Below are 27,656 nucleotides of genomic sequence, written 5' to 3'. Positions count from 1 at the left end.
GTCTTTACACTGTAGACTGGATGCCATCACCAGTGATGTCCCCAGACTTTGTCCCCCTAATAGAGTGTTCTGGTGGTCTTTTCTTGCTTTGTTAGTGTTTTGGATGGTTTGGGGTTTGATTTTGAGACTGTCCGTGAGAGACCCACCACACCCAGCCGGGCAAACTGCAAGCAAGTAGTACTATAAATAATGGAAACCACGGGAAACTATGGTGCAAATTACAGTCATGCTTTATATCGACTATTTGTCTTTCTGCTCATTGGCACACATCTTGTTTATGTCTTTGGATGATCTCTCCACCCAGATCAGAGAATGAATCAATCACTGAGTTAGAGGAGAAGCAGAAGCAGAGTTTTGTCCGGTTAGTGTTGTCCACTGCTCAGGATTTACCCAGAGCTTTGTGGATCCTTCCAGTGGTTCAGATTATCTCGAGTGAGTCAGCCAAACGAGCTCTCACCTGACCCTCTAAAGCTGCTTATCTGGTGGGGACCCACTGTAGCGCTGAAGGCCCTTCATAATGGCTGGCTTAGTCATGGCAGGCAGTCGGTATCCCCAGACCGTACAGATGTGTGGTGACTCCCCAAAAGTCAACTCAACTCGACACAGACTACAAAATGGTAAAAAAAAAAAAAAATTGTGCAGCATTGTGGGCCATCATTGAGTTTGTGTTGTAGCGATGTGACTTGCTTACCAGCCAGTCTCTCCTATATTCGTGTCAGAGTTGGTTTTAGAGGACATGCCGAGACAAACAGTATGCTACCTCCCCTCACCTCACACCTCCCTCTCACTCACTGGTGTCTTCCTGGAGCCTCGGGGGCCGAGGAGGCCGTGGTTGTGATTGAGTGTGGGAGAGACGCTCCTTCCCTCATCAGCAGTCTGTTACAGACAAGGACACACAGTTTGACTGCAGACACATCTACCCTCCAGCACAAGTCCTGATTTCTGTCCGCTAAATGTGCCTTGCATCACGAGCCACTGCTCTTCAATAGCGGTTGGGCTGTGGAGAGTGTCCTTTTGAATTTTGCTGGTATCTCAACATAAAAAAAACCATTTTAATTAATCTAGTTAGCAATCTAGATTTTTAAATGTTGATTAGATTGTTGAAACTCACTTACATACATAAATGTAATTGAGTGTAAAAGTTAATGAAGTGATTTGATAGGCACTATCTTTGAGCAGGCAGGTTGTATAAAGTGACGCTTTGGGTTATTTTTTTCCCCTAAGGCGCAGTGAGTTTTTTTTCTTGCTTGCTGATTTGGTATTTTCTAGGGATGCACCGATCCGACTTTTCCAGTCCCGATGGCGAGAGCGATACCTGGGCTTTGGGTATCGGCCGATACCGAGTACCGATCCGATACCAGTGTTTAATTAATAAGCTGTATGCCTCGCTGTGTGGAAGTGACTGGGATCATTCTTTTATGTGTAGGGCAATGTCAGGCTTGACTTAAACACCGCTTTCTTAACTAACAAAATGTAACAAATAAATACATAGATATACTGTACATTTACTGAATTGTTATTTATTATTAAAATAATAAATCGTACACCAGCAACTTGGTTAAAAAAAATGATGATGATCAACTCTTCACACAGTTCATTCAGTTACATGAAAAAAAAATTTAGACAGTTTAAACTTCTCTCTTCTCTCATAACTTAACTCTTTCAGGTTGCTCCGTTCTCACACGTTCTTTCTCTTTATCCTCATCCAACAACACCAGGTTACCAGGGCAACAGCCGTGTGTCTGGCAAAGTGGCGCCTGAAGCATCACATTTTTAATTTGCGGCATGATGTGTTAGAGCAGAGTCATGACTATTCATAAATGTTTTGGTTAAATTATGCAACCATATAAAGGCTTAAACGGACACATTTTTGTTAGTTTTCTAGTAGCAACATTGTTTTTGCATTGGGTGTCCAAATATTCACTTACAGGTTTGTTTAAAACACAGAGAGAGAACCACTAGACACTAGAAAACACTAGACCACATTTTTCTTTTAACCTTTATTTATTGATTGTACTGCAATACGCTCGTAATGTTATTTACAACTGGGTGTGGAGAGTTTTTAAATATCATAAATCCAAATAAAATCCCAAGGTATGTGTCTAAAACACGGTGACCATAAGGCTTACAGTATTAAATCTGAATTATAAAGACTCCCACAGGAGAATATTGGTCTCTCCTCAGGAAAAGATCCTCCAGACTTTCTGCACCATTACCAAACTGTCAGTACCTTATGGTGGGAGGAGCGCTGCTTTTAAAGGGGATGAGAGGAGCTCATGTGATCGGTCATGATTGTTACCAACCCCCAACACAATATATATACTGTATGACAGTGCATTTTTGCAACTTATACTCCCATTCACTCCTGGTTTAGCACATGCGTCCAGCCAAAAGCGTGTGTGTGCTCCGCAGCTTGATTCACAAAATGTGTTTATTTCACCTCTACTGTTACAAAAAAAGCTTAGATCACATGACATAATGTGCTTCTCTGGTTAGCTGTTTAGTGATTTGATACAAATCAATAATTGCCTTCATATTATGGGCTCGCTATTAGCTATGTGGGGAGATAAGAATAAGGAGCAGTCAAAATGTTGCCGCTGCTTTAACCGTGTCTGTTCTTACACATTGATTAATTAAATTCTCTGGAGGACTTCCAGCAGGAGAACTGAACTGCTGCTGTTAAAATCATGTCATGTCTTTCCTTCATCATTGTTTCATTTAAATAAAACACCCCAGTTTGCTGCACAGTATGCATGGTTTGTTTTGAAAAATGTTTGATGCCGGCTGTTATAATTGTTATTACTCCTGGCTCTACAAAAGCATGGTGGCTACTAATGGATTAGTTCTGATTTACTGTCACTATATGAAAAGAAACACACAAGAGACTCATGTATTATGGTCTCATTTACAGCATCACAGGTGGCGGCTCCAAGAAGGATGATGGAGAGAAGAAGAAAGAGGATGTTCTAAACATATTTTCTGTGGCCTCGGGCCATCTGTACGAGCGCTTTCTGAGGTGGGTCACTTTCAGTTCACTCTCACGCTTACTTTTCAGGCCCTACATGTTACATGTCTTTTAGTACTGATCCTCAAACTGATTCCTTCACTCGTCCTGTCTATTTCAGAATAATGATGCTGTCCGTCCTTCGGCATACCAAAACGCCAGTCAAGTTCTGGTTCCTCAAGAATTACCTCTCCCCGTCTTTCAAGGTACTTCATGACTCCACACACACAAGCATTCTGTTGTTTAAAAATAACTTGATTGCAGATTTATTTATGCTGAGCAAAGGAAGTATCTGTGGGTTGTTCCCTCGAAGTTACTAATAATGGGGAGAACAATTTTTTAAATTGGTCCAGTATTGAGGGATAACACTGCAACTGGCAGCCGTAAAACAAGCTGCAAGGGCAAGTGAGCAGCGTCAATGTAACGTTACGTTCACTAAAAGTGCTTGTTTTTGCCACTGACCGGCTCAGATTGTTATTTTTTAAGTGTCTGACAACATTGTGGAAAGGACCCTACAGAGAAATTAAAACATTTTCCTACCTCTAGGTTGATCCGGTCTGTTTGTTATTGTGTCCAAGTCCCGCTCAAGGAGAAGTCTCGTTGTAAATCGGAATATCCGTATACTCTGGTTCAAATAAATAAGGACAGCCATCAAATTCAAAAACCTCATCAACATCTAATTTTTTTTATATAACACTAAGCTAAGCTTTCTGTACTCCAACGCAACAAACTCTGCTCGGCTGGCACTCACGTTTCCACCATGGATGTATTCCACTATGCCACCGTTGTCTTCCAGCAACACATCACCTCGTAAGATTTCAGAATGGGACTTCTTCTTTAGCGAGACTCTTTCCATAATGTCAGACACCAATAATAACAATCAGAACCCGTCATGGCAAAAACAAGCACTTTTTAGTGGACGTAAATGACGGTGCCAGCTTGCCCCAACAGCAACATATTGCAGCCTCTGCGCAGCTGCTGTCTACAGCGTTCTCCCTCGATACCGGACCAATTTCAGAAATTGTTGTATTGTCGCTATTAGTCAGTTAGACGGAAAAACAGAGGGGAAGGGGTCCGAAATACCGAAGTTACCCTTTAATGACATCTTTAGTGGATACAAGTTTCTTTATATAGTAAATCCAGATGTCTTGCACTGTGTATTATACCACTGTTGGCTTCGGCCTTGCATTATGATTTGACTAACTAACTGAAATGAGTGCCAATGTCTCTGAATACAGTTGTCCAACTGGATCTCCATAAGAATTACTCAGCCTTATCTGCTTTTATCACAGCCGCCTATCAATGTCTGGCCCTCGGCTTGGCCACACAAACTAACCAGCATCTGTTTGCTACTGGGCAACATTTATGGTTTTATGACATAATGTAGTTGCCTCAACAGCTAGAGATAATTGTCTGTAATGAAACCTTGTGCCTATGACTACAGTGCAGCACTGCTAATATCCCACAGTGTAGTACTCTTGCTTCTTATTGATTTTATGTGAGGCTTTCCACCCTATTGTTAACAAAATGTTGCATATTTCTAAACATCTAGTTACAAAACAATGTGCTCTTGTATTGGATTAACCTCTGCTGTTTTGTTTACGGTGTGGTTAGGAGACCATCTCTCACATGGCAGAGTCGTATGACTTTCAGTACGAATTAGTACAGTACAAGTGGCCCCGTTGGCTCCACCAGCAGACTGAGAAGCAGCGCATTATCTGGGGATACAAGATCCTCTTCCTGGATGTTCTGTTCCCCTTGGCTGTCGACAAGATCATCTTTGTGGACGCCGATCAGGTAAGGATCAAATTGAAGCGACACAGGAAAGAGCTGTGTGAGAGTGCGTCGTCTGAAAGTGAGAGACTTGTCTATATATCAGTCCCGGCGGCAGCGGCATGAAGATTGGATGACAACACCGCTGAAGTATCGTCAGTCCTCTCTCCATACTTACCCATGTTCTCGCTCTCTCTCTCACAGATAGTTCGGGCTGATCTGAAGGAGTTGAAGGATTTAAACCTGGAGGGCGCTCCTTATGGTTTCACGCCGTTTTGTGATAGCCGCAGAGAGATGGAAGGCTATCGCTTCTGGAAAACCGGCTACTGGGCCTCACATCTAGGACACAGGAGATACCACATCAGGTATGCCTTCTTTAAAAAACTGTGAAATGGAACATAGCAGCAGAAACTTTTCGAATGCTTGACAACTACTTCTGATATTACCATTCAGAACATTGTGCTTCTACGGCCACCGTCTTCACTCGGTTTATTTAATTGGGGACTTTCATGTAGAGCTGCAACGATAATCGATTAGATAGTAGTCAGCTATTAAATTAATTCCAAACTATTTTGATAATTAAAAAAAAGTCTAAATTCTCTGATTCCAGCTTCTTAAATGTGAATATTTTCTGGTTTCTTTACTCCTCTATGACAGTAAACTGAATATATTTGAGTTGTGGACAAAAAAAGACATTTGAGTATGTCATATTGGGCTTTGGGAAACACTGATTGTCATTTTTTTACCATTTTCTAACATTTTATAGACCAAACAACTAATTGATTAATCAAGAAAATAATTGACAGATTAATGGACAATGAAAATACTCATCAATAGCATCCCTCATTGTTTCTATACTTTGCAAAGCAGAATGAAAGGAATTACGAAAAAAACAGAAGTATAAAAAAAGACCATACTGCAAAATATAGTGTATCTCTCAACAATCATGAAAATACATCTCTCACTTTGCCTGTATATTCAGTAAATAATCCAGAGGAATTATTCATTATTCTGCAAGAATGTGTTTGTTTTTTTTAGTTCTTCCCAAGTCCCAAATATGACAGAGGAGGAAGTGGAACTGTGTTTGTTTATTTAGAGGCTGGAAGTACTGCTGTTGTTTTTGTTGTACTTCTTCCTTCAATCTATCTGGATCTCGGAGACTGTAATAAATCCAAGAGAAAGCTAAACTGGCTATTGAAATCTCACCCTACACCGGCCATAGAAATGAACCGATCCACCAGACGTTGGCTCTATAAGAAAAAAATTGTCAGAAAAGTGAAATAATTTTTTCCCAGATTCCTTTGTGCAAGCTTAAATCAAATTTTATATATATATATATATATACACCATTAAAAAAAAAAAGAAAAGAAATGATGTCTGCACTACTCTACAGCACTGTGTTCATCCAGTTTCCATGGTGATTGGACCTCACCAATTATAGTTGCAGTTCTTGTCGCTATTTTTTCGTATGAGACTTCTATGTGCAGCCGTGGTACATATTAAATCAAGGTATGAAATAAAAAGTTCAGCTCCTCGCTGAGCCGTCTGGCACTGAGTTCTCCCTCTGACGGTGCGGTGGCAGCCAGTGGCTGAACAGAGAGTGCACAACTCTGCACTTTACCGCTGGCTTATCAGGACAGGAAAAAGTCAGAAAACCACAGTGATTTGATTGGATGCCAGCGTGCTGCTTAGCTCTGTTGGGCAGGACAAAAAGCAGCAAGGGTAAATGATCCGCATCAGTGAGCCCAGGGAAAACATGAGGGAGTGAATATCCTCTTGGCAGACTTAAATCTAATAAGTGATAAGTGAAACTACACAGTCTACACGGTTGGGTTTATTAATATGCCACGTTAGGTACAATTATCTGAGTGTGCCTCGGGTATTTATCTTTATTGAGACATTATTTTTATTTTTATTAAGTCACTCCTTTGGGCTTTCCCTTGTAGAAAATGCTTTTCTCACACCTGCTTTTTATGTCTTCTCTCTCCTATAATTTCAACCAGCGCTCTGTTTGTAGTAGATTTAAAGAAGTTTCGGAAGATCGCAGCTGGGGACAGATTACGAGGCCAGTACCAAGCCCTGAGCCAGGACCCCAACAGTCTGTCCAACCTGGACCAGGTATGTACTGTAACTCCGAGATGATATCATTGCGTTATATCAGTGGTTCCCAACCTGTTTTCATTAAAGCCCCCCCTACTTGTGTCAAAGAAAAGCTGACTGCAGTGAAAAATCTTGTTTTTGAAAGGCTAAACGCCAACAAATATGGATTGAAACTGAATATTTTGTTAGATTTTGCTACTTTGCTACAAAGTAGGAAATATGTATATATTTTTTAAATAGTTATATATTCAGATTTGTTATTATGATTTTAGTTATACATGTGCAAATCTAATTCTGACAACCTCAGAGCAGACAGATCCCGTGATCTTTGGCGCCCCCCTGTCCACAGGTTGGGAGCCACTGCATTACACGATGCAGAGTTTGTCCTCCAGGCACCTACTGTACTTTGTTGATTGTCGTATTTGTTTTTCTGATATTTTTAGGACCTTCCTAACAACATGATCCACCAGGTGGCCATCAAGTCTCTTCCGCAGGAGTGGCTGTGGTGTGAGACGTGGTGCGATGATACCTCCAAAGTCTCAGCCAAGACTATAGACCTGGTGAGTCCCTGAGCAATTAGATCTACACTAATGTGGGGAAAGCTAACCGGCATGCCTGGGAGTTTGCTGCATAATTCATCATCAAATCTAATTGCTCCTTTTTATTTAGATGGTGAAATCCCTTTTGTCTTCTTTATTTTAATCCTTCTTTTGTGTTTAAAACATGCTGATTATTGAATAATAACATTCATATAACACTTTTTTTACACCATTTTTGCATGTATTTCGGTTTAAGCTGTAGCTGCTGCAGCACTGAGAGGTAGGAGCATATTCCCAGTCACTAATGTCCACGAGGCACTTGGCATTTAGGAGACAACTGAGGAGCAATCCTGTAGTCTCCTAAACTAATTTAGAGAATTACTGGACGGGCTCCAGTAGACTGGAATAGGAAGCATTGTCTCACTGTGGCATAGGACACCACTTGGTAATTCAGACACAAGACATGGGCTAATGTCCTTTTAACAGAATTGGAAATCAAATTAGGTTGAAACGGCTGCCACAGACAGTGCTGGGAATGACAATATGAGTTGTTGGGAGAGAGTGGAACTGGGTGGCGTGGGTGAATGTGGTCTTTTTCTGCTTTTTCTGCTGCAGTGCAATAACCCAAAGACAAAGGAGCCCAAGCTAACGGCCGCGGCAAGGATTGTGCCTGAGTGGGTTGAATATGACAACGAGATAAAACAGCTACTGAGACGGCGGGTCCAGGAACAGGAAGACACAGCAACACAAAAACAGACCCCCTCTCCTTCACAACATAAAAAAGGTTGGAAAAAAAGAAAAACACAATTTATTGCCAATTTCTAAGACAGAAATTCAACCTTTTTTCTTGGCCAATTTTTTTGTCTCTTTCACCACTTTTGCACATTTTCATTATTTCTTTCCACCCTCTGCTCAGAAGACAAGCGGCGTGATGAACTTTAGTGCCTGCCAGCACGGTTTTGAAGAGGAAGGAGGCAGCACCTTTTGCGAGCAGGCCACCTGTGAAGCTTGAAGACAGACAATTCCATCTAAACATAGCCGTGGAGCGTTGCATCCCGAGCCCGGAGAATGATGGGATATTTTCAGAGATGCCATATCTGCTTCTGCAGTTGATACGTCTTACACAATTAACATGTGATGTAAGTGTTAAACTGCCAACTGTGAACTTCTGGTGTGCTATCAGCACTACAATCGGGTCTTGGTTAGTATGTGGTTACCGGAGAATGAAGTGAACGCTGAAAGAATAATGGGGTGGGGGTCAGTCGAAGCACTCTATTGGGTGTTTGAGAATAAATAGTTGGCATATATTGCACTGAGAATGTAAGCGAAGAATTAAATGGAGAAGGCACATCTCTAAGAATCTGATCTCAAAGTTTTTTAAGTTTTTTTTTATTATGGAAAACTGTTTCAAAAAGCATTTAGGTAATCTTAATTTGACGTTGACTGAAATGCCCAAACCAAAGTTGTGACTAACATGAAGCTAGTCTGTTTTTAAATTTCATAACTGGCTGCAAAGTTGATAAATTAGAGCTTTGGGACTGTATGATTATTATTGAGGAGGGTAGTCTAGGGGAGGGTCTTTTTTCTTTTCTTACGCCAAGTCTTTTTTAGTTCAGCCTTTCCTTTGCAACATTTATTACATAAACAAGGGATCAAATGGTTACACCAAAACATGGCTTTCATGGGTTATAAAGGTGCCTTTTACATGCAGAGGATCATCAATCTCTGTATCGTATTATTTATTACTAAATGAACGTCTCTACTGTACGTAGTTGCTCCTTTATTCTGAATCATAACAGAAGGCTGAACCAAAGTTAAGTTAAAGCAGCAGTGGGAAGAACTGGAGCAAATATGATTTTAAAAAAAAAGAAGTTATTTTTATAAAACGGTCACTGTTTCCTGACAGTAGTGCATGAGACAGGTAATCTGAAAAAAATCGGTGTCCTGCGGCTAAATGAGACTACAAAACGCCATCACGCCGACACGTCCGCCATTACAGCCTCGTTGTGTATACTCGCGCCCATGCAACCGTGGTGTAGATCGTTTATAGCCTAACGTTAGCTTTTGTACTTCTGGCGATTGCATTCACACTTCAAAAATCATAAAAGAAACAAAAAGTATCATAAACATTTGTTTGCCACAGAGTTTATTTTCTGTAATAATCCAAAACCCGATGGAAAAATCCAGTTGGCTCTTTGTCGAGGGATCCACGGCGATGCTAACTTCCTGGTTGTCCGACAAAAATATGTCATCCCTGCAGCGCTCTATATAATCTGGTGAAATTCATATTTATTTTTTGGCTGTTTGTTGTAATTCAGGGTGAAAACATTGCGGTCACAGATCCGGAGTCTGTTAAAGGTTTGCAAAATTGGTGACTGAAAATGTTGTAGCTTTAATTAAAAATTCAGCGGCTGTAGTTTCACTTCTTTCTTATGTTTGCGATAAATGTTTGTTTATGTTTTTCTATGTCAAGGGGAGGGTCCAACACAAATATTAATAAGGCTGTCTCGCCATTTAATGAAATAAAAAAGATTCAGCCCGTCTCACCATCCCAATAATTTTCCCACGGTCCCTTAGCAGACAACTTACCATTGCTAAACCAACTTCTGTCTGTCATGACGCTACATTAGATGACTTTGGCTCAACAGACCAGATGCTACTTTATTATTGCCAAGTTGTGGATCAAAGAATCCTCATTTGCACACTAAATGTTGTGGTTTATGGGTAGAATATATCCGTATGTTTACGTCTCACGTACATTCATCGTCACTGCTTTACATTTTTAGAAATCACTTTTCAATATTTGAATTCCACAACGATCCAGTGTTTTTTGTCTCAGGAATAAGATGGGTGTTGCTGCTCTACCGAAACCAACAGTAGTTTTTTGCTGTCTTTAAAAGTCGATAAAAAATGGGTGCAGGAAGTCTGCTCTCCAAGACACCCATCTTTCACTGTGCCGTGTGTCAAATACAAATGTTTATATTACTGTCTGGTGGAAAAAAAATAAATCTTTGCTACAAAACCGTCATTACTAAATCTGTTTGTGACTTCTGTTGTCCCCCCGTGTGGCCAGTGGATGTGTGATTCATGCTCTGAAAGGTCTACAATGAAAGGATTTTCCTGCGACTGTAATTTGTTCCTCACCATACCCATTACACCATGTGAGGAAATGCATTTATGGGGAGGAGAAGCAGTTAAGAGGGTTGCAATTAGGAAAAGGTTAGAAGTAATGAAGAAGAAGTAGCATTTCTAAATCCCATTTCTCAAACCTTCAGTTCATGAATGTCACAAAGTCACTTCCCTTTCCACACAGCAACAGTCTGGCCCCTCAGTTCAATTGAAGGTACATAAATAGGTCTTTATTTACATTTCAGAAAAACTCCATTCATATAAAAATAGTACTGTACTTATGTACAAATAGAATCTTACGAATGGATGTGAATTGTAAAGTGTGCAATACGTGGAAAGGATGTGTCAGGATGAACCACTTAACACGTGATAAAAGCTGCTTCACACATGGCAGATAGTTGTTAGCATAGCAACAGACCTTCCCCAAAACGGAATTCAAAGTTGTATTATTCAACAACAAAAGATGCATATTTAATCAAGGTCACTGAATTAAAGTCACAATTTGCTCCACATTCCCGACATTCCTTCCGCCAACGATCTCCCTTTTAAATAGGGAGGACAATAGAAAAATATCCGCTCCAGCCGTGCTGGATGTGAGCTGCCTCAGTTGTAGTTGAATTTAAAGTTGAAGGGTCCAGAGCCGAATGGATTGAAACCCTGGAAGCCCTGGTAGCCTCCGTGGAAGTGCTGATGATGATGGTGACCTTGCTGGCTCTCCGGATCCATGGGGTCCTCTCCGTGGTCAAACTTGGTTCTCATCTCTAGAAAAAAACATGTCGGTACAGAACAATTTAACAAAATAATAGATACTCAGGTATTGAATTAGAAATCAATCCCTCAAGAAAGCTTTGGAGTTTTATGACATCTGGGAAATGTTTTTGGAATTTGTTAATAATGGGGACATTGAAGAGGCACTAGAGGTGTGAAGTTAAGAGTAGAAATGACTATTCTATTGTTAGGAATGTGTGCTGTACTTTGTTTTATGTTTGTGACCATATTCTCAATTTAATTTATGGTATCTACATAATTATATATTTATTATTTATATATTTTATTTATTTACTTCATTATATTTTAATTGTAAATATACATCCTTTTAACTTCATGTGTAGCTATTTACTTTCAATTAAGATTGTTTATAATCATTTTTATATTATTGTTTTATATGCTGCCATATGTTCAATTTGGGGTACGGTTCTGTGTTGTATGGACAATGTGTTAAATTCGTTTTAACGCCACTAATTTAACACATTTAATGCAATCCATCTTTCGGAGGTCGTAGCGGGCTCAGCTTTAAAGCTGGAGTGAAAATACTGGTTTCCTATGAAACTAAAAAAAGCTAAGGAATCCATTAGTACCCTGTTATACCAGCTCGTCAGGAAGGAGGTTAAATAACGCTGCAAACTTGCGCTAAATTTTGGCGAGGAAAAAAGTGGCATGGCCATTTTCAAAGGGGTCCCTTGACCTCTGACCTCAAGATATGTGAATGAAAATGGGTTCTATGGGTACCCACGAGTCTCCCCTTTACACACATGCCCACTTTATGATAATCACATGCAGTTTGGGGCAAGTCATAGTGAAGTCAGCACACTGACACACTGACAGCTGTTGTTGCCTGTTGGGCTTGAGTTTGCCATGTTATGATTTGAACATATTTTTTATGCTAAATGCAGGACCTGTGAGGGTTTCTGGACAATATTTGTCATTGTTTTGTGTTGTTAATTGATTTCCACTAATAAATATATACATACATTTGCATAAAGCAGCATATCTGCCCAATCCCATGTTGATAAGAGTATTACATACATTAAAACATAAATTTTGAACAGATAAAAAAATGTGATTAATTGCAATTAACTATGGACAATTATGCGATTAAATATTTTAATCGATTGACGGCCCTACTGATTCATCGAACACTAACTTAATATTAGTCCAAATAGGAAATGGACGTTAATTATGGTAAATATGTGACACGAGCATAGTTAGGGCTGTTGGGAATACTACAGTTTGGTTCTGTAAGATTGTTTGGATAAAACCATTTTACTGAAAAAAAAAATTGACGCCCAGTAAAATAATGAAGGTCTCAAGCTAACTGAACAAAATAGCAAGTAGTGAGCTGTTCCCAGCAGCAGTCCCCTCAGAGGCCTGGCATTTACTGAGAGACTGGCAGTAACAACTTTCCACCGACTCTGCAGACCACAAAACTTTTTACCTGGGTCAGTGAGAACCTCTTTAGCCTGAGCGATGTCGATGAACTTCTTCTCGGCTTTCTTCTTTTCCTCTGGATCCTGGAAGTTGTCCGGATGCCACTGCTGTGCTTGTTTCCTATAGGCTTTGATAATCTCCTTTTTCTGGGCAGTTCTGTGACAATGGGGAGAGCATTATCAGCACATTTATTACAGATACAAAAATACAGCTTCTTTTCAGCACAAGCTGGACCAAATAAAATACTCCACTCCAAGTGTCACGGGTTACCACATCGGCTCTTACGTAATAAACCATTACTTCTTTTTATTACCGAGAGTGCTTTCATTGCCTTAAAATGTAATCCATCTTGAATTGTCAATAGTGCTTTTGAACACAAAATGTTCAAAAAGGGGATAAATGATGTGGTTTCCAGTGCAGCAGAGCTCCTTTGTAGAGCAGTGGTTGTTAAACATAGTAGTCTCAAAACAAAAGTAAATTGCTTTCTGATGCAGTCTTTGTAAAGCAACCAATTTTATAAGAAAAACAAATATTCTTTTCAACTTTACCTATAAAATTCCCTGTCTGGAATAAAGCTATATAAATAAATAAAAAAGTATCCAAAACTCCCGTGCCCACCTCTTCACTCCCAGGATCTTATAATAATCCCTCTTGTGAGACTGTTTGAGAAGTCGCTGAGCTCTCTCCAGGCCTTCTTTTATCTGACGGTCGTTCTCGCTGTGCTTTGCAGCAGTCTCGTAGTCCTTAATAGCTGGAAAGAAAGAAATGGAGGACAGAATCAGTATCGCTTACTCATCCAAAGCAGCTAATGGGGAAGTGAAGCACAGTATTTAAAGACAGCAGAAGGAAACACAGGACCTTAAGACCTTGTTGCATCCACCCTGCTGAAGTGTCTTTGAACAAGGCACATGGTAATGTTATGTGTCTGAGCCTCCGATTAAATGAAGAATGAGAATGTACATAGATCAGCTGACAATAATTGCATTATCTTCAATCGGTGCTTTCATTTCCTCAATTAAGCTACGGGGATTAGGTTTCTTATACAAATGATGTTGAACGTTGGCACTGCATTTATGAATTTATGACTTACAGTAACACTGAAACACTTTGATGACTCACCTGTGATGTCAACACAGGAGACCTGTGGTGGTGTGAGTTTACAGCCATGCTACTGTAGCGGCTCTGTGAGGCTGTACTTAGGCACAGCAGTGCTTTGATCTAAATGCTAACATTTTCTAATTCACACTGAACACAAAGCACAGCTGAGGCTGATGGGAATGTCATTTTTAGTTTAGCAGGTGCTAAGTCAGAACGTTTTGGACACATTTTAATTTTGACCTGATGATTATGTTAAAAGAAATAGGCTACTATAAATGTTGTCACATTAATCTAAAGACAGATAACTGCACTTAAGTGAAGTATTGCACTTAAAGAGCTACGGGTGTACCAAATGTAATTTTTTTTTTTTTAAAACATCCAAAGCTTCTATTGAGGTTTCGAAAGAAGCTTCAAATGTCTGTCGACATATTTTGTCATCACCATAAATATACAAAATCCTCAACTTGAATACAGTGATTAATCGGATTAAATGAGAAGTCTTTTTTTATTAAATCAACTTTCTTTAATGAATAGAACTCATGGCTCCAAGCAAAACATTTTTTGACTGCAGTGAAAATGTTGTTTTTGAAAGGCTAAACGCCAACAAATATGGATTAAAGCAGAATATTTCGTTAGATAAAAACATGTTAACTTTGAAAATGATTACATTTATCTTTTTTCAATAATTGCTGACTTTTGTACTTCACAACGCTCTGGAGTTATTGGGAATGTTTGGATCACACGAGTCGGAAACAATCCTACGCAGCCACCACTGGAATATACTGTAATTCTACAAAAAGTATAATACCATTCACTACCGATCCTGTTTGTAACCGCTAACGTTATCTTCATTTGACCTGTCTCGTGTGTGTGTGTGGAGCGCTTATAAAGAGTAAATAAAGATATTATAAAGACTATATTTCAGTCAACTGTTAGCTGTTATCTGTTTGCTTGCTGATATTGTTGTGTTGGAGATGTGATCCTCTGTAGTGAAGTAAGTAATGTAATATTTAACTAAATCAACAGGTATGATCAAAGAACATGTAGAGAAAAAGCCCTGGTTGAAAACAATTCTTACATTTAAATAACATTATTGTTGCCATAATCATTGGCATTACTGACTTTTTCATATCTCCATCACTATAACCATTACGACCAACATAACATTATTTGACTAGTGTCCTTAGTAGTCCTATCTCTGAGCAGGTTTGATCTTATGCTGTTAAATAAACCACTTTATTCATCAGTACCTTCAGATCATGTTGCAGCAGCTCCAGGCTGTTTCTGTGTGCACGTTTGAGGCACCATATGAAACACCATATGTTTGGGTTATACATCATACAGTATATGGGAACATTATGAATTAATCTAAGGTAGTTTGCAGATTATATAAATTAAATGAAAACTGTTTTGGAGCTTTAATACATCTCTTATCTTTTTTTCATAGCTGCTATTTTCTTTGCGCGTGTTCACTTTTCCATCTAACACACTGAGATAAAAGTAAAATAAAACATCACTGTGTCACACTAACCTCAAGTGGATACGAGCCAACACATTTCAGCTGGTGCCTGTAACGCACCACATGTTAGCTTTTAATGATTTAGTGAATTAATGTATCATTTATTTTCATCTCTAGAAATCTATCAACTTGTGAAGTGGCCTTTCTGGATGCACACTGAGGTTCGTTCTAGCCTGTACCAGTTTGCTTTTCTGGTGATTTGCTCCGCACCACAATGGTGGGAGCGGCATAGTGGTAGTTTTGCGCTTTAACACATCAGCAGCGCACTATTCCTGTGTTCTATGATATATTTTTGTCACAGTAATAAGTTGAGGCACATAATACTGTATTATTAATTGTTTAGCTATTAGATATATTTAGTTGCACAGGAAAAAATTATTTTCTGGCGTTGTAATGATCTCATCAGCTACTAGGGCTGTCAATCGATTAAAATATTTAATTGCAATTAATCATGGACAATCGCAAATTAATTGCACATTTTTTATCTGTTCAAAATGTACCGTAAAGGGTGATTTGTCAAGTATTTAATACTCTTATCAACATGGGAGTGGGCAAATGTGCTTGCTTTATGCAAATGTATATATATATTCATTATTAAAAATTAATTAACACAAAACAATGACAAATATTATCCAGAAACTCTCACAGGTACTGCATTTAGCATAGATAAAATGTGTCAAATATTCAGTACTCTTATCAACATGGGAGTGGGCAAATATGCTTGTAAGTTTGGAGCGTTATTTAACCTCCTTCGCGATAAGCTAGTATGACATGATGCCAATGGATTCCTGAGGTTTCCTAGTTTCATATGATTCCAGTATCTTCACTCAAACTTTAAAACTGAGGGTACGGTACGACCTCCGAAAGATCGATTGCGTTAAAGAAATTAGTGGCATTAAAACAAATTTGCATTAACGTGTTATTATCGTGTTAACTCTGACAGTCCTATTAGCTATATTTACTAGCTACTATCAAAATAAAGACAAAACTGCCCCAACGAATACTAAAAATATTTTCTTTTTAATGTGTACTTATTATGGCAGAACAAATACAGTCTGATTCTTACTAGGATCTCATCGACAGCAGCTAGCCTGTACTGCATGACAGCCTCTCTTTTTAGCAGATTGACTGCCTATAGGAAAGTGTCAGGTATTAGATACAAAGTATTTTCTGCACTAATTTCAGTGATGCACTTTGTCAAACTGTGGTCACCCACAACAGATCCATTTTAGTTACCTCAATGCAAGCCTCAACTATCAGCAGTCTATTGCAAAAATAACCACATAAAATCTGTACTCTTCTATGCGTCACACTGGTTGGTTATGAGTCATCCCTTTACAGTCTTTCGGTTTAGGTAGTGCAAATCAATAGGAGTGTTGGAGCCTGACGCACTGGATACAGTTCAGAGTTTCATGAAAATTGTGAAGATAGACAATGAAAACATTGGTTTTGAGTACTGCACCACAGTGTCTCTGCCAATATCGATACCAATCCTATACGTCCTGTCTTTCTCTTAAAGCCACTATGTGTAGGATTTGTACATTTTTCAACTTCGGGATCATCAAATTTTTCAATAAACAAAACCTCTATTGGTAGGTTTTCTTTTTGGCACTTACTGTATTAATAAGGTGCACTTTCACAAGCCATATTCCGCTTGGCTGGTCCGAATCAGAGTCAAATTGATTCTTTTGGTTTGTTTTCTATTTAGTCTAGTTCGGTTTCACAGGGCACAAATTAAAGCAGACCAAATAAAAAATAACAATTTGCTCAGGGGTGTGTACAAAGGAGCGAATTTATCTTCTTCGTCTCGAGAGGAATTACGGACTTCGATATATTGCTGCCAAAGTTTTTTCACTTTGACTCAACACCGATCTACTGTGCACACAAATCCCTTCTCTCTCTGTTTATCTCAAATGACTTTATAAACGTCACTATTTTTGTGGAATTTATTTAGCATATTCTGTATGTTCTCACCCTGTGGATGGATAGACTGGCGACCTGTCCAGGGTGTACCCCGCTTTCGCCCAATGTCAGCTGGGATCGGCTCCAGCAACCCGGTTGCGGTTACAGATAATGAATGAATGGATGTTCTCTGTGGCCAAAATGTCAAGCAAACAAACATCGGACTCCTGCAGAAGTCCAGGTCAGTCCTCTCCCACTCATGTTAACCTGTGTCCAACTCAACAAATGCCCACACAGGCAGCCTGCGTTATAGTTTGCTTGGAAATGGTCCGAGACCATCCCTCGCAAGCGGTCTCAGACTGACTGTTTTGGTCCGCATCAGAGTACGATTACTGCGTTCATAACCGCCCAAACTGACCGCACCAGAGTTTGATTAAAAGGACTAAATGTTGGCTTGTGAAAGCGCCCTTTTACAACTTTGTCCCATTCCTTTGCATGATGCTTCTGCACATGTTCTATAAAGTTTACTCCATTCCTTGACACCCTTCACATTCACACTTTGCTTTTTTGTCCGGCAGGCAGCTTGCTCTCCCTCACCCGCTACACTACCGTTACTTGATGTTTCAGGGTATATATGATTTTTTTTCTGTATTGGATTTGAAATTCTGTAACCTTTTTCCAACATTTACTGACTGATAGTCATTAGTGAGGGTCGAATGTGTGAGAGTTTCAAACTGAGCAGTGAAAATGATTCTATAGGAACCAGGGTTTGGACATCGCATTGGCATCTGTGCACAAAGACACCGCAACGGGTGGGATGGCTTACATTACATTTCAAACTTAATTGACAGATAAACATAAAATATAGGCAGGGATTTTGACAAAACATATCCATCGGCTTTTTGCGCGGCGGTAGCAGAACATCAGGCGACAGGTAAAATGATGGCTGGGACACAAACTATTCCTGGGGATTTCACCATCTGCCATCACTGGACTTTCTACGATTTGACAACAGATAGGGGAGACCGTTGTTTCAGCCTAATTCCCCCTCTGCCAGCAAAGGCTTTATGGAGATAGTAAGTGCTGTGTGTGTGTGTGTGTGTGTGTGTGTGTGTGTGTGTGTGTGTGTGTGTGTGTGTGTGAGTGTGAGTGTGTGTGTGTTTTGGCACTGCTACTGAAGAATGGCTTTAGGCTTGATAATCAAGAAATTCTGCATAATTTCAGCCAACAGTGCAGGGCAGCTCTACATCTTGCGGGCTATTCTTACTTCTAACACACTGTGCGCCACACATAATTCTAATTATACTGTATTGGATAAATGCTCTTACAGATGACGTTTGTCTTTTTCAAGCTTTAGACATAGCAGTTATGTGCTTCCACCAAATTAGCATGCGGACAGTGCTGTATTTATCTACATTTAGTCTGTAGTGTGCTTATTTAAATTCCAAAGTGGATTTGGTGATAAACAGAAAGATTGTGTTAAATGAAGCACAATTTAATTGGATGTGAGCATCCATTGCTTTTCTGACCCTATGCTGCCTGACAGCATTTTCTTTGGATGTTTACATTAAAATCACATTTTCCAGTAGACATAAACAACCAACAAATATTCAAACAAATAAAATGATCAGATGCTTATATGATATTTTAACTTAATTTCACTGTGTATTTTTTGTAATGCTACAAGGACCCCCTGTGTTAGACTCCTGCCATGACACCAGTGTACAGTGTAGTAGAGTTAGGAACATTACATTACAAGATACACCTACAGTAGCTAAAACCTTCATGGAGGTAGGATTTATTACAAGGCTGTTGTATTAGACTGCATTAGTTTTAGCTAGGTGTACCTAATAAACTGGCAATTGAGGGCAAATTTCAGTAACTTAATTTAAATGTCTGTCATGTCACTAAACGTTACTAATAAAAACAGGTAAAATGAGTAGAGAGTAGAGCTATTTAGAAAAAGAATCTGATTTGGCATTAATAAATCTATACTTTGTTTCCAAACGACTACCATTTTCACATCTGTGCTCAAATTCAGTCCATCCTCACCAAAAAGACATAGTGGTCATGGACTTTCTCAAATGAAATGAATAAATTCCCAGTGAAGGTTGGTAGACTCAACAGCATTTAGTGTGATCCCGGTTCAGAGTGTAGAAATTTAACAGACTGACTCGATTAAAGAGCAGGTCCATTATTTTTTTTAGGTTTTTATATCATCCTGTAGCTTCCCTTTGGTGTTCCTAATGTATTCAAATCCGAACATTACAATTTTGGTCAAAGTACGTATGTTTTGGCATGAAAATGCCATTTTCCCCAAGCCCTTCTAAAACCTTTTTCCCACGTGACCTGACGTAGGTTTCCACATGATGACCCTGCTACATATACAGTATCCTTGTAGTCAGTGTAGCAACGTTAGATACAGTAACTTAGATGGCGGTCGGCATGCTCCTTGTTTGGAGGAGCAGACAGGAGTATCGGCACGGAAGCTAAGCAATGTACTGCTGTGTGGACGCCACGTTAGTTCAGATCCGAACACAATCACACAAACAAACTAAAAGATAGACCAGCAACTCCCGTGTTCTGCGAGGTAAAATGTTTTTGTGAATGGAGCCTGGTCTGGTGAAACGAAACAGAACGCAGATGGACCCGCCCTTAAGATTGAAAAATGAATAGATCTCAACTACATACGGCTTCAACTGACAGGCTTACCTTCCTCATACTGTTCATCTTGGACATAGGCCTCAGCTCTGTCCTTCAGCACGTTAACGTTCTCCGGGTCCGACTGGAGGACTTCGCCACACACTGAGATAGCTCTGCTGGGTTGCTGGCCCTGCTCATCACACAAAGAAAAACATGTTGTTTAGATGTATTGTTAAATGAAGTCAAAGAGTGAGTTAATGCATCTCATGGTAGCAGCAAGGGGTCTTACCTGTGCCAACGCATGGCACATGCGCTCTTTGGCAAGGAGAGAGAAATGGTGCACGTTGGGCTCGGTCTTCATCACCGCCTCGTACTTGCTCACTGCTTCTTCATACCTAAAAGAGCAGGAAGCAGGTGGGTGTTTGAACAACGCTGTGACGCCGTCAATACAGCAGAACGCAACATGGATCATTGCACCCACAAACATCATGTCGCTCTGTTATTCGCTCCATTTAGTCTTGTGTACATGATATCTTGTATACGTCAAATATGATGTGACATCCATTCACATTAAGATGGGATTTGCACGGCTGTTTGTAAGATCAGAAAGTGCTCGGAGTGCTTGAGGGAAAGGCAGCCGTCATTCTGCAGCTGATGCAATCCCTGGTATTCAGAGAGGATATTATTTTATATTTACAGGGATATACAATTGCCAGAACACACACACACACACACACACACACACCTCTGCTCTTGGATGAGCTCCTCTGCAGACTGGATCTGTTTGTTGAGCTTCTTGACCTGCTTGTAATGGCTGTAACACTGTTTGTGATCAGGATCAAGCTTCAGGCACTCACGCACCTCGCTGCAAATTAGACGAGAGGAGGAGGAAGGTCAGAACAGACTAATTTTCCATATTGCCTGATGTACAGTACGTGCTATATTACCAACTTACAGGGGGTGGACAAAAATAACAATACAGATTTCAACTATGTGGTCATTTTTGAAGCTATAGTTTGTATTGTTGTTAAACACAAATCCTGGTATGTGTCGTATAAGTAAGTGCTGCTGCCACATTACATTCTGTAAATTTACAGTGTTAATGACTGAAAGATATTTATACGTTTCATTTCCAGAAAAATGTAGGGCTGTCCCGAATACCATTTTTAGGTCTTCGAAGCTTCGGTGATGAATATTCAAAAGGTATTCAAAGCTTTGCAGCGCAGCAGGTTGGAATGTTTTGTCTGTCTGTCTCCATCTCCCACGTTTCAGTGCCTGAAACGGTGTCGCTCCCGCACTACAGTACACACACGCACCTCTAAACACAACAAACAGCGATATCCGTCTGAGAATAACTAATAATAATCAATGTTGAATATGAATAATTAATAATGTTGTGGGATTATTCCTTGTTTCATGGGCTATTTGGGGATTTATACATTATTATTACATACTTAAATAAGAAAAACAAAAAAATTAAGCTTTTAAATACTGATTTGTAGGTCGATTACCATGGCAACGGTTGAAACTTCGAAGCTTCGAAGCATTCGGGTCAGCCCTACAACAATGACCATCAAGTTTAGAGAAAATAGTCTCAACAATAAACAAAGGTAATGAGCCATTTACTGCAGGGCTATTGCTTTGTATCGTGAGATGTCTTCTGTTATTTCCTCCTCTTCACATAAAAACAAATGCAAGAAATATGTATTTATAAATATCACTTTGCTAATAGCCCTCTACAGCAGTTACACTGATATGAAGTACAGCTTCAATCCATGGTGTTTAAAAAAACAAAAAACAGAGCGTCCTCAGATGGATGTCAATGTACATAAATAATTTTGATGTAATCTATTATAAATTGTGCCATGTTTGACTCTGGATGGAACACCTTAGTAATTGGAAAGTTCTCTCATGGTGAAACTGTTGAATCCTGCTACTTGTCACAACGTCTGATACTGATACAGTGTGGGAGTCTCAATCTTACTTGAGGGACATCTCGTGGTCTCCGAGATTATAGTAGATGGTGCTGAGTTTGTAGAAAGCCTGGGTATTGTCACTCTTTAACTTGGAAGCAGCTTTGAGGTCACTGATGGCTTTCCCCATCTCTCCCATTCGTATAAAACACTCCGCTCGCATCTCACGAGAGGCCACATCCCAAACGCACGTCTGTAACAGGCGGAAAAATATCTCTTACAAACCAGTTTACTATACAAATGCTCTGTAGACTCTGCAGTGATGATAACATGGACAATGTCATGCTCGCAGGAAAATTAGGCAAATGCTGACGAGGTAGGTATCTTACCTCAATGATAGTGTCGAGCTGGGCAGCAGCTGTCGCATAATCCTGGCTGCTGAAGCTGATGCGTGCCTGAGCCACCAGTCGCTGAATTTCATCCGACTTTGTCAGCTGACTCTGGGCTTCCCTCTCCTCTTTGTCGTTTGGGTTAGACTTCAGCTGGAACATTGCAAGGCAAGACATTAAATTGCATGCTTATGGTCATGATTAAAGCGATCTATCTAGGGAAAAAAAAAAGTTAGAGTAACTTAAGAGACTTGTATTCAGTCCGTCACCAACACATTCCAATATGAGCTCTTCTATTTCTGAATAAGTTCTTGTGTCGACTTTACCTCTTCAGAACATTGCCTATCACATCATTAGCAGTGCTTACCATTCCCTAAACCCATTACATTATAATTATCCCCATCATAGAGGTCATCATATTCACAAGAGCAATCTCTGCTAACAACACATCCTTTACAAATAGACCTGGGTACCCTTAAAGTGTTTCCTGCTTGCTCAGCTTAGGAAAAAGCGTAATGCATAAATGTGATGCATTAAGCGAGGCCAACATTGTGGACTGCTGAAGCAGCAGGACAGCACGCACCTCTGGCCAGATCCCTTGACAGTACCGCAAATGTTGCCCACGTAAAAGTGTATAAGCCCAGATGGCTTCTGCTGGGATGTGCCCTCTTGATTGCAATTTTCTATTCCATAGACACTCCCAGAAAGTGACTGTTTAACTCTTATTATTTAATCATACAGTTTAGCAGCCTATAACATATCGAACTCTTTCATATTAGCCACCTGAGGTTTTACATTACAGACAGCCAAACAGCACTACAAGACTAACCACTGAGCTTCAACTTACATATAATATAGCTAATCAAAAGCTGACTGATTTGCTGTGTGTTCAATACAAGGAAATGTAAGGGCAAGGCTCTAATGATCCAAACAGGCCTGTGAGGCTGCAGGCCCGCCACATGTCCTTGGCACAATGTGACACTGACATTCACACCCTATCCCCATGTAGAAGAGGAACTTCATTTGTGCCTGCATGATTACCTCACCTGAGAATACAGCAGCTTTAAATGGAATCTAGGATTTAATCGTAGATATAACAAGGGCATTTGTGTCTTCTGGGAGTGCTGTGAAACTTCTCTGTAAAATGGTAAATCTAATGGAAAATGCATTAGCCAGCTCCAGTCTTAATCCTCAACGAGCACCTTAAAATCATCCCTGAAGGTCCAAATGAGACTTCGCTGCCAATTTAAGTATTATCTACATATTTTAAGATGGTTTATGGATGCAGGGTATCCCTGTTCTCTAAGGTCTAATGTGGCCTTCAGTATCTGTTTTTAACTTCCTTGCTACTTGGTTTAAAAGCCTTTTATTAAGTCCATTCACCCCATAAATACCAAAAGCTCTCATGTTGTCAACCTCATTGTAGAACAGTACAGCATAGTGAAATAAATAATACAATTAAAGTGTGCACACTGCATAGAAAAGCATAAATAGCCTTCACAACATTAAGCCTATAGTCTTCATGCTTGAGTTTAGCTTCACTGTAACACCATGGTACAGATCAACACTGACACCTCCTGGCGATCTCTGCTTATCTAACAAAATAGTGACTTCTCAGTCTTGTTGCTGTTGAGTTTAAACTGGATATTCCTTTACTTACCACTTTCTTGAAGTCATTCTCTGCTTCATCTAGTCCCCCTTGCTTCAGAAGGAGATTTCCTCTCTGAAGGCGTGCCTGTTAAGAGAGTGAGAGAGGAGTTGTTTTGCGTAATACCAGTACAAAATATACTGTAGACTTTATCAACACAGCTGACATAACTGACCGGTTTCCCAGCAGCGTTGTGCCTCGGGCTGATCTGAATTATAATATTTGCACATATATTGTATATACAAATATGGGGATGCACCTATCCAACTTTTTCAGTCCCGATACCGATAGTGATACGTGGGCTTTAGGTATCTGCCGATACCGAGGACCGATCCGATACCAGTGTTATATTAATAAGCTGTATGCCTCACCTTGTGGAAGTGACTGGGATCATTCTTTTATGTGTACGGCAACATCAGGCTTGACTTAAACATTGCTTTCCTAACTTTGTAAAACAATTGTAACAAATAAATACATAGATATGCATTTACTGTATTACTGTATTTACTGTACTGTTATTTATTATTAAAATAATAAATCGCACACCAGCTACTTGGTAAAAAAATCTTCAAAATAAACAGGAATTACAATTAAAATGTAAACCTTGTTAATCCAGGAATTAAAATTTGAGTCTATAATGTATATAGTATACAAACATAGAATTGAATTGAATAGACCGGTCCCAATGTCACAGATACCCGATCCAGCTATTTAAGTCAGTATCAGCCCGATATCGGAGCATCCCTGTACAAATATACCTGTTTTATTCCAATTTCTTATGTAGACGTGTGCAACTGATATAAAAAGAGAAACTCACAGATGTGAAGTCTGGTTTGAGTTCAATAACTCTGCTCAGATCTGGCAGTGCAGACTTTGACTTCCCCATTGCTAGAAACACTGTAGCTCTCCTGTAGTAGGCCATGTAGTTCTTGGGATCTCCGTCTGACAACAGGGACAAAGTAAACAAGTTTTTAATCCTTAATGTCTTTGTGTATAACCTAAACATCTTTTTAAAACTCAGCATGTTTTCTGCCACTTACCCACAGCAGCATGGAAATGAGAGAGGGCATCGGCTAGCTGGCCAGCAGCGAGCAGTTTCTTCCCCATCTCCATATGATTGTCCACACTCCCATCCCGGCCACATTTCACTCCTGAAAAACATACACAATACTGATATCCTGCAACCACATATACTGGAGCATATTACCACAGACTAGTAACCACAGTACAGTACTCCATTCTTAATGTATTCACGTTGATTACCAGACAATGACAGGCGGCAGCATAAATCAGAGAGATTACTTTGACATGTAGGCTAGCTACCTGTCATATGTAGTGGTTACGTTGCAAGTTTATTTGTTTTGTTTTGCACAATTTAAGACTATACAACTATACAACAAAATAAATGAATAATATAAAGTGCAGGAAGAGTAAAAAAAACCACTGGGCTTATCTGAAGCCTCCACCTAGAGACAAGATTAATATAAAGAAATAATATGACTACATAATAGTGATAACAAACAATTAGGACAAGATATATATAATAATAACAATACAGTAAATATATCAAAAAAGATAAGTGTGTGTGTGTGTGTGTTGTGTGGAAGTGTATGGTTAGTGTTTGTGAGGAGGATATTGATTTAAATATCTATAAAGACTTCTGGGTAATCGTAACCAAACAACATTATGAGTGGGGAAAAAATAAAAAACATAAAAACAGATACATGAACAACATGGGGAAAACAATTACAAAACAGCAATTAAATGACCCTTTAAGCGAAACATTTGACAGATGAACAGTTTATTGAAAGATGTGAAAAGCTACTCCATAATTAAGCTCCTGTAAATCTTATTGAGAACTGACCTCTACTAGTGAGGAATGTAACGGTTAACGGTTACTGTAGCTACATTACACTATGCTAACGTTACCAAGGAGACGGTTGAGTTCACATGTAGGCTGAACTAATGGTAATTAATAAACTAAAAAACGGTTTGACTCGATATAAGTTAACGTTAGCCTCAACTGTTATCAATTTCAAAAGATAACGTTTACCAACTGACATTAGCCATATAACGTTAACTAAAAGCAAGCTGTCTGAACCGTTGCAAAGTTCTATATCAGTTAACAGTGACGCTAATAAGCTAACGTTAACTTATATGTAAAGTACAGTATGTTATGTTAACTTATATCGAGTCAAACCGTTTTTTAGCTTATTGATTACCATTAGTGTAACCTACATGTGAACTCAACTGCCTCTTTGGTAACGTTAGAATAGTGTAATGTAGCTACAGTAACCGTTAACTTGCAACGTAAAGCTACGTATGACAGCTCACTGTTAACTGATATAGAACTTTGCAACGGTTCAGACAGCCTGCTGGTAGTTGACGTTATGTGGCTAATGTCAGTTGGTAAACGTTAAGCTATTAAATTGATAACAGTTGGCTAACGTTGAGCTAGCTAATGTTAACTTATATCGAGTCAAACCGTTTTTAGCTTATTGGTTACCATTAGTTTAACCTACATGTGAACTCAACCGTCTCCTTGGTAACGTTAGAATAGTGTAATGTAGCTACAGTAACCGTTAACTTGCAAGTAAAGCTACGTATGACAGCTATCTAGTTGTCATAGTGATTAACGTCACTGTTAACTGATATAGAACTTTGCAACGGTTCAGACAGCCTTCTTGTAGTTAACGTTATGTGGCTAATGTCAGTTGGTAAACGTTGGCTATTGAAATCGATAACAGTTGGCTAACGTTGAGCTAGCTAATCACTTATACGATACAACTTTATTGTCAGTTTGCACTGAGATGCAAAATGAATTTCAGTATAATAAAGTTGTATCGTATCGTAAAAGTTAACATCAGCTAGCTTAACGTTAGCCAACTGTTATCAATTTCAAAAGCTAACGTTTACCAACTGACATAAGCATTTAAACATTAACGTAGAAGCAGGCTGTCTGAACCGTTGCAGAGTTCTATATCAGTTAGTAGTGACGTCAATAAGCTACTTGCTGTCGTTAACTTGCGGAGTTAAAGTATAGTCTTCTTACCTTCATATCTCATGTCGATCAAAACAAGAACATACGGGATGTAAGTCAGTATTTTTTGAGCGACATGGTCGATGGCAACCATGGTGTTATATTAGCATCAGACAGGTCCGATCTTGTGTCCACAAACTTCAGATAACGATGTTATTTTAACTAATGTTTCCTTTAATTCTTAACAGTCCCCATGTGTTGACAGCACTACTACTTATTCAGCATTGCTTCTTCTCACTTTCTCCCCAGCAGTCACAGCGGAGCAGCGGACTCAAGCAGGCCGGGTCGTGGGTGACTGTGATTGGCTGGGATTGTTAAAACACCGCCCACATCTGCTGGCTCAACGGAGAGGAGCCACGGCAGCATAAGACCGGTCATGATATACCGGTATATGTGTGTGCGTGTGCGTGTGTGTGTGTGTGTGTGTGTGTGTGTGTGTGTGTGTGTGTGTGTGTGTGTGTGTGTGTGTGTGTAGTTTGTTTTTCTACATTTTTGAGGTCCCACTCATGGTGTGGGGTCAGCTTTGTGGGGAACAAATTGCTGGTCCCCTCAAAGCAACCCAGCCAACATGGTTATGTGGGCCCCACATGGGTTATGCTGGGGGTACCTGGGTACCAAGTGGGTATGGGTACTTGGGTCTACTAAATTGGTCCCACATGGGCTCCCCATGTGGGCTACCTGTGTGGGTCCTAGTTGGGTCACTACTGGGAAATTAGTGCATTGGGCCAACATGGAAACTGTGGACAAACCC

General features: G+C 39.6%; 2 protein-coding genes across 7 annotated transcripts in view; one reads left to right on the top strand and one right to left on the bottom strand.

Annotated features, from left to right (window-relative positions):
• uggt2 (UDP-glucose glycoprotein glucosyltransferase 2) overlaps positions 1 to 10,444 on the top strand; it is a 41,554-nt gene extending 31,110 nt beyond the window's left edge. For 5 of the 6 annotated variants that reach the window (XM_074659192.1, XM_074659196.1, XM_074659194.1 and 2 more), the window contains 8 exons: positions 2,912 to 3,016; positions 3,126 to 3,210; positions 4,619 to 4,801; positions 4,982 to 5,142; positions 6,781 to 6,895; positions 7,321 to 7,437; positions 8,032 to 8,200; positions 8,333 to 10,444. In XM_074659192.1, coding sequence (XP_074515293.1) covers positions 2,912 to 3,016; positions 3,126 to 3,210; positions 4,619 to 4,801; positions 4,982 to 5,142; positions 6,781 to 6,895; positions 7,321 to 7,437; positions 8,032 to 8,200; positions 8,333 to 8,358 — 961 coding nt within the window. In that variant the 3' untranslated portion in view covers positions 8,359 to 10,444. The remainder of the gene's footprint in view (positions 1 to 2,911; positions 3,017 to 3,125; positions 3,211 to 4,618; positions 4,802 to 4,981; positions 5,143 to 6,780; positions 6,896 to 7,320; positions 7,438 to 8,031; positions 8,201 to 8,332) is intronic. The other variant, XM_074659193.1, reaches the window with a different exon arrangement.
• A 309-nt stretch (positions 10,445 to 10,753) lies between these two features.
• On the bottom strand, positions 10,754 to 27,289 carry dnajc3a (DnaJ (Hsp40) homolog, subfamily C, member 3a). Its single transcript, XM_074659199.1, has 12 exons — positions 26,918 to 27,289; positions 24,906 to 25,016; positions 24,683 to 24,807; positions 23,878 to 23,952; positions 22,218 to 22,370; positions 21,900 to 22,081; positions 20,661 to 20,780; positions 20,205 to 20,310; positions 19,985 to 20,105; positions 13,372 to 13,504; positions 12,761 to 12,909; positions 10,754 to 11,306 (listed from the first exon to the last, which is right to left on the bottom strand). Exons 1-12 carry the CDS (start codon positions 26,997 to 26,999, stop codon positions 11,149 to 11,151), a joined length of 1,515 nt encoding a protein of 504 aa, XP_074515300.1. The 5' UTR covers positions 27,000 to 27,289; the 3' UTR covers positions 10,754 to 11,148.
• Positions 27,290 to 27,656: the final 367 nt, after the last annotated feature.

The sequence above is a fragment of the Sebastes fasciatus genome, chromosome 14, assembly GCF_043250625.1.
Source record: "Sebastes fasciatus isolate fSebFas1 chromosome 14, fSebFas1.pri, whole genome shotgun sequence".
In the NCBI taxonomy this organism is placed as follows: domain Eukaryota; kingdom Metazoa; phylum Chordata; class Actinopteri; order Perciformes; family Sebastidae; genus Sebastes; species Sebastes fasciatus.
This window is presented reverse-complemented; position numbering and strand designations above follow the sequence as displayed.